Source organism: Pteropus vampyrus, unplaced genomic scaffold (genome assembly GCF_000151845.1).
Source record: "Pteropus vampyrus isolate Shadow unplaced genomic scaffold, Pvam_2.0 Scaffold60, whole genome shotgun sequence".
Lineage (NCBI taxonomy): Eukaryota > Metazoa > Chordata > Mammalia > Chiroptera > Pteropodidae > Pteropus > Pteropus vampyrus.
The window spans coordinates 2,369,478-2,376,737 of record NW_011888841.1 but is presented as its reverse complement, the minus strand read 5'-3'; the positions used below and the strand labels follow the sequence as shown (position 1 = coordinate 2,376,737).

Sequence of the window (7,260 nt, the reverse complement as noted above, 5' to 3'; positions counted from 1 at the left end):
ATTATTACTATGATTCTTGAAAGATGATGATATTCTCACGACACCGTTCTGTCTACACTTATTAGGCGACATGATTCTTATCATCCTTTGTCAGGAAGCTCTTTAGGAAAACTGCAGCGGGAGAAGTAAATTTTAACAGACAGGGTTGCCTTGCCTTCAAGTTCTTTCCACTTTTAGGTAAAAGATCACCTTTCCAGGGGTTTACTGCATCTTCTCTCATTGACACTCGAACAAACCGCAATGTGTGCGCCTGTCTCCGCCTGTCACCCATAGGCTCCTCCCTCTCCTCCAGGTGTCCCCTCCCCGGCTGCTCAAGTAAGGAAGTGACGCACCGGAAGTGCCCCGTTCCCCTTGCAGTGGGGGGAAGGAATCAAACCCCCAAGATGGCGGCGGCGTCGGAGGAGCGGATGGCCGAAGAAGGAGGCGGCGGCCACGGCGACAGCGGCTCGTCTTCGGCCATCGGCTCTACCCAGCGACTGCCCCCACCGCCCCCGTCCCAGCCCCCGCAGCCGGGGTCCCAGGCGCCCCCAGCCCCGACGCTGGCTCCGGACCAGCTGCCTCAAAACAACACGCTGGTGGCGCTGCCCATCGTAGCCATCGAGAACATCCTCAGCTTTATGTCCTACGACGAAATTAGCCAGCTCCGCCTGGTGAGGCCCCCGCGGGACCCCTGCCGCCCTCTCCGCGGGGCCGAGGTGTGGGGAGGGACGGATTGGGGAGCGCGTTCCCCGGGGAGGGAGCACCCCGCTAGCCCAGCCGGCGCCAGAGCGCGGAGCGTGTCCTTCGCGCCCCAAAGTCTTGGCGTCTGTCATCGGGGCTTGTCCCGATTCCGCCCTTGCTTCGGGGATGGGGGCGCCTGCCTGGGAGAACTTCGCCTTGCGGGGGCCCATGCCCCCCGCCCGGAAGCAGGGCGCGGGCGGGGAGGAGGTAGCGGGAGTTGAGCTTCCCACCTTCCATCGGCCTGAGCATGGACCCCCGAGGGGGCTCGTCCCCTGCCTTTTGTATCCCACCTTCCAGACTCTGGCCGGAGTTGGGGAAGAAGACTCCCCAAAAGGCCAAATGATCCCACGATCCCAGCCAGGTTTGATTTATCTGCAAGAATAACGTATTGTTCCCCCCAACCACCCAAGTTTCCTTGCTGGAGAAAATTAAGTAGGGTTGGTCCGTTTTCCCCAAACTGGGTTGAGGTTCCGAGGACTCGACCAGCACCCCGTAATTGATTAATAAAGTAGAGCCCTGAGAAATTGCCATTCTGGCTTTGCCTCGCCCCTGACACTTCCCACCCACAGTGAAGCAACTTGCCCCTTGACCGGGGGTTTTTCTCTCTTGCAATTCGTTTTCAAACTAGTGATTTACGCCCACCTGCCAGCTTTAGGGGAGGTTTTATACTTCAAAATCACAGTAGTTTGTTCAGCCAGAGATTTATAAAAAGGATTTGCCATTGGAGTTTTATTTCACTCCAGAGATTTGATCGAAGGTTTGATGAATATGTTAGTTTAATCAGATATTTTGCTTTCTTTCAGTGAATTTATCTTTAAGTGGTAAGAAAATTAAAGGAGGTGTACATTTTGAAGTCATTGCAAACCGGTTTTGTGTAGATACTAAATCTGGTCGGGGTCATTTTTAAGAGGACAAAGACATATTTCCGAATGTGCTGTGTGTAGCATTTTCTTACTCATCAATATGCCATATTTTAGGTTTACACCTCCAGTGTAAAATTGATTATAACTGTATTTTGGAAAGGAAGTCATGCTTCTTTTTTAAAGAAAGTTTATTAAAATTAATTCAAACTAATAACCAGTTTTTTTCCTAGTCATCAGCAGTTCAACCATTTCAGTCTGCAGGATGGAAAATTCTTCAGTCGAAAAGTGATATTTCAAAATTGATTGTCCCTGAATTTTCAAGACTCGTCATCGTAGAATTTCATGTCAAATCTTAAATATTCTTTCAAATTTTTTTAAAGGATGGCATTTGATCTAGATTTATGGTATACATACATTTATGGTATCTGGAAATTGGGCACAACATTTGCTTGAATTAAGCCTTTCAGCCAGACAATGGCTTTGTAAGACTTGGAATGGCAACAGTTCTGTTCTATAAGTGTTGAAGAAAACTGGAGGGGGCTTTTTGTTCATTTGTTAGTCGTTTTACTTTTTTAAAAATTAAAAACATTTTTAAAGGTGTGGGGGGAGGGGACCAGCCTACCCTAGGGGACAGTTAAAACATCCCACAATTTATTAATAAAGGACATCCTTCAAATGAAGTAGTTGCATTCTTAATTTTTAGTAGTTCTATTGTAGCCTTTTAAGAGTACAAATTCGTAGTTTCAAACCAAAATTTTTCGTAAGGTGTCCCTTAGCAAGCTCCACTCCCTACCCCTGAAAGATTCTGCAGCCAGTTTTATGTCTCAGAGATGGTTTTTTCTCTGCTTTCGTAATGGGGAACTATTTTGTGTTCCTTTCTTTACTTGAAATTAATACATAGTCTTTTGTAGGGGTTTGGAGGTATCCTTGGTTTTAGATTCTTCGGTATCAGAAGGTACAATTCAGGTTAACATTGGAAAAGAAAGATGTTCTTTTTCGCCACTAGATGTCAGCATTAATTTAATTATAATCTTTATCTGAGCTTGGCTGTCTGGAGACAGTGCCTGGTAGGTGCTTTATATGCAATTCCTAAGCGGCCATTTATGCCTAAAGAACAACTTTTGTATGTATGTGGCTATCTGGCGTATAAATTACATAGTTCCTTTTATTGTGAGTATTTGAGCAGAATTAAGGCTGGATATGCTTGGAAGAGAGTGATGTTAATTAAGAACAGTTAGTGTCCATAAGCTAAATGTCAACTACTCAGAGGCTGATGAGCTAATCTATGTATTGTTCAGTTGCTTAGTTTTTTTCTTCCTTCCGAGTTCGCTAGCCTTATTAGGTCCTCAGTCATAATTATGTTAGCATCTAAGTAGAGGACAGGAACACAGTCCCTGTACTTATTACTCTGTATTTTCTTTAAAAGATTTGCTCTATGTTGAAATTGCTAAAATAATATTTTTCAGTTATTTGTACACTTAAATCGATGAGAGGCTTTGCTTCCTGTTGCCGTGAATAACTGAAATTTGACTGCAGTTATTTCCAAGGGACTGTCCAAATGCCTTATTAAATCTTTTCTTTTTTTGCCATTGACTATTGCTCCAAAAATGTACTCAGAGCTGAGAAATCCTGGTTACACAGAAATAGTTCTTTAAATATTTAACTCCTTCAATATATTTTAAATTACTTGGCTGAACACAGCTTTGTAATGACAAACCTGTACTTTGAGTTGTTTTTCCATTAAATCACACAGATTTGCTGATGCAGCATTAAACTTACATACTTTGTCAGGTATGAGAGTTTTTGAAACAAGTGGCAAAGGTTAAGAAGTGAGTTCCTACCCTTAGTTAGGGAGCTGATTGTAGCTAACTCTGACTTGTGAGCACAGTGTTCTCACTGAAAAATGAATATGGATACATTAGGGAAACCCTATCAAATTTTTTCTGAGTGGTTCAAGTGGAGCGCCTATAAATTTAATGGAATCCTATCAGTGGTTCAGGACATAAATGTGACTAAAGGTTAAATTCACTAAGTCTTCCTTATTATCTAGACTGAAAATTTCCAATTGGTAACAAAATACATAAATACATGCTTTCCTCTTAAGATTGTTCTATAGAACATTCTAGCTAGTTAAATCTGTTACCCATTTATAATTTCTTTCATATCTTTACTTCAAATGTTAGAAAATTTCAGTTATAGAGAGAATGGATTGGTAGGAAATATGATTACTTTTGTTTTAACTAGGCAAGCTGTCTTCCTCAGATCTGTTGCTCTATGCCAGTAGTTCTCAATTTTTTTATTTCAAGACACTTTTACACTCTTAAAAGTTACAGAGGACCCTTGGAGCTTACCTTAGAAAATCCTAGGAAGCACAAGAATGCACAGCACAATTAGCTGTCAGAACAATGTCATCATGTGTCACGTTGCCTCTGGGAAAATCTACTGTATGTTGCAAAAGAACTGAGAGTGAAAAATGACAAAAACATCTTAGTGTTATGAAAATAGTTTGGCTTCACAAACCCATGAGGATCCTGGGAACCCCAGGGGTCTCTCAACCACACTTTGAGAACCACCGCTCTGTATTGCTGTAGAGAATACACTCTTTATTGCTGCTTTTTGTTTTTTCCTCCTGATCAGGTTGTCGATTTGATTAACAGGTACTTAAGTACAGGTAAGAAATTGTAATATTTGGGGGACAATCCATGCTTCCTGCAGATTCTAGTCTCAGAGTGAAGGGGTTTGTTCCATACTCTGTCCACAACATCATCGTTGAGACAGAATGATCCTTGAGCACACTAACAAAGCAGCAGGATGACAGATGCAAAGATGATTAATACAAGAACGGTGAGGGTCATCGGGAGAGGCTTCCTCAAGATGAGGAGTTTGTATCGAGTTAGTAAAAGTGGAAGAACGTTCCCAGAAGAAAAAATGATGTATCATATAAAGAAGTCATTGATGAAGGGTGACTTAGATTAAGATGAGATTGATTTGTGATGTGTAAAGGTGCAGGTAGCCTAGATTAGTGAGCAGACTTCCCCTTACTTTCTACCTTTTTTTATTTCACAGACTAGTTAAGTTTAAGAAACGTTTTGAGAACCTCCAGGGTTGACATCTTTCGATCGAGGGAGTAAGAAAGAATGTTTTTTGTTTTTTTTTAAATTCCATCTCTTAGCATCATCATTATTTCATAAAAGAGACCAGATACACCTGTATACCCTGGTAACTGAGCAGTCCGTGTTCTTATAGTTTGGAGAAGGTATATATTAAAAGGATATAAAATCCAACCTCATGATATTTAAGACCAGGAGCAAAAGCTATACCCTTTCGTAGCAGTTTCTCCCGGCCACCTACTTCTAGCATCTTGCACTTAAGACTGAAACAAACGTCAAGCTGTTTAGTTTCTCAAACTCCTTAGGCCTCTCCAAGCATGTCTTTTTCTTCTGCCTACAGCCTCTCCTTTATTTCCCTCTCCTGGAAAATATCTGTACCTTCAAATGTTAGTGCCTCTGTAAAACCTTCTGTGATTCTTCTCTGCACCTGACTCAGGTAGTACTTCTCAGTTGCCACAGTGTCGTGATTGCACTTACATGTGGGGCTTGCCTTTGGAAAGGCCTGTTTCCCACTCAGCACCACATAGCCTTTCATCATGAATCCTGACGTCCTTAGACAGTCTGGGATATGATGTAAGTACTCATTTGTTGAGTAAACAGTTCTTAAAACATTTCATTGCTCTGAGGAAACTATAGAAAATATATGTCATTGTAAAATAAAGGTGTTTTCTGTATAAATTAAAATAGTGCTGAAAAATCGGTTTACTATTTACCTGCAACAGAGAATACTGGAAAATTTTTTAAAATTTAAAGTTTTTAGTTCACTCAGGATGTCTTTTAACATTTTACAAGACCAATTTAAGAAGGTGAGTGACTAAAAAAAAGTACTCTTAAAGATTAAAAATCGGTAAGGTGGTCTGAAGCCAGTATATAATTAACATGAATAGCCATTTACAACAGTGAATTAAGTCTCTTTCCTTGTAATCAACACTCAGTTCCTCTATTAATGAGGAGAATAATGGTACAGAAAATAAAAAACAATAATTGGAAAGGCTTTCCTTTTTGGCTTTTAGGATGCATATAAAAATCCCGAAAACAGACTCTTCTTCCTAATTGGTTTGCTCAGGCTAATATTAAAATAAGTATGTTTTCTTTCCAAGTGAATATCTATGGGAGATACACAAATAATTTAAAATTTATTGGAAATCTACCTGCAGATAATTAACTCCCTTCCTCCCCGCCCCATACACACACACACACACACACACACACACACACACACACACACCCCCACACCAGATAGGTAGCATTTTTATAAAAGATTAAATATTCTTAGGAAAGAGGTGGCAAGTTGTATCCATATTTTTAATAGGTGAGGGAAATTAAGATGAGTTCACTGAAAAAGCAAATAGGGCAAGAGAAGAACCAAAATGGCTGTGGGTCATTGTTCATTTTTTAAATGATTTTATCCCACTGGTAGGGATAACGAAGTACCTGTAGTTAACTTTTTGCCACATTTGCTTTATCTCTCTCACTTGTTTGTTCATTCTCTTCCCTTCTAAATGTTGTGTGTGTGTCCCACACAAATTTATTTTACTAAACCATTTAAATGTAAGATGCAAATATAATGACATTTTGCCCCTAAATATTCATATAATCACTATGTCATCACTTCCAAAGAGTTTAACATTACATTTTATATTCAGATTTCTCAGTTGTCCCCAAAATGTCCTTTTAAGCTTTGGGCGGGGAATAAAGGCCTTGAATCTAATAAAGTATTAGTCTCTAATCTAGGACATTCCTCCTCTTTTTTCATTCTTTCCTGCAATTGATTTTTTGAAGAATCCAGGCCAGATAGATGGCTTGCAAAATGCTCTACAGTGCAGATTTGATTGTTTGCTCATGATTCACTTCTGGTTTTTGAAAAAGAATTATAGGAAGATCTGGGTCTAGCTCCATTTTCAGCAGTTGGTAAGAACCCCCATTAATGTCCTTAAAATCGCATATTGCTGCAAGAAGTCCTACTTGTAGACTGACGCCAACAGTTTCTGTGCAGCAGGGTATTAGCTGAGACTCTGATCAGTTGAGATAATTATTTCAATCTATATAATTTAAAAAGATATGAATTAGAAGACCTGGTTTGTCCATTTCACTTTGCCACTAAATAGCTGGATGACCTTATAAAAATCACAGAATTTCTTTCTTGAGGCCTCAGTTTTCTTACCTTAAGAGGATAGGTTCTGGTGTCTTAAGTTCCTTTCAGTTCAGGGGTCATTAATAAGCAGCCTCATTTTTGATAATAGCTTCTAGACTAAGTGGAGAAAACTTATATGTACATTATTTTGGCAGTGCTTCACCCCCCCCCCCCCGGAAGAGGTTTTATTAAATTGGTAATATATCTTAAAGTCTCTACAGCATCTTAAATAAAATCAAAGAAATCTGGCATACTATATTTCAAGGCATCTAACATATGGTGAAAGACATGCTGCCAGTTATAATTGTAAGATATCATATATTGTAAGACTATTCCAATGTCAAATGTTAAAATATGAGAAAATGTGCATCTTAGAATCAACTAAGATTTGATATTAACGGTTAGATTTAACAGGAAAATTGTGGGTTTCACA

The 7,260-nt window shown here is 40.0% G+C and overlaps 1 protein-coding gene across 1 annotated transcript in view; it reads left to right on the top strand.

Moving 5' to 3' along the window:
- Positions 1-346: 346 nt before the first annotated feature.
- FBXO28 (F-box protein 28) overlaps positions 347-7,260 on the top strand; it is a 23,138-nt gene continuing 16,224 nt past the window's right edge. The window contains exon 1 of the mRNA XM_011360846.2: positions 347-650. Within this exon, the coding sequence (XP_011359148.1) occupies positions 384-650 (267 nt within the window). The 5' untranslated portion in view covers positions 347-383. The remainder of the gene's footprint in view (positions 651-7,260) is intronic.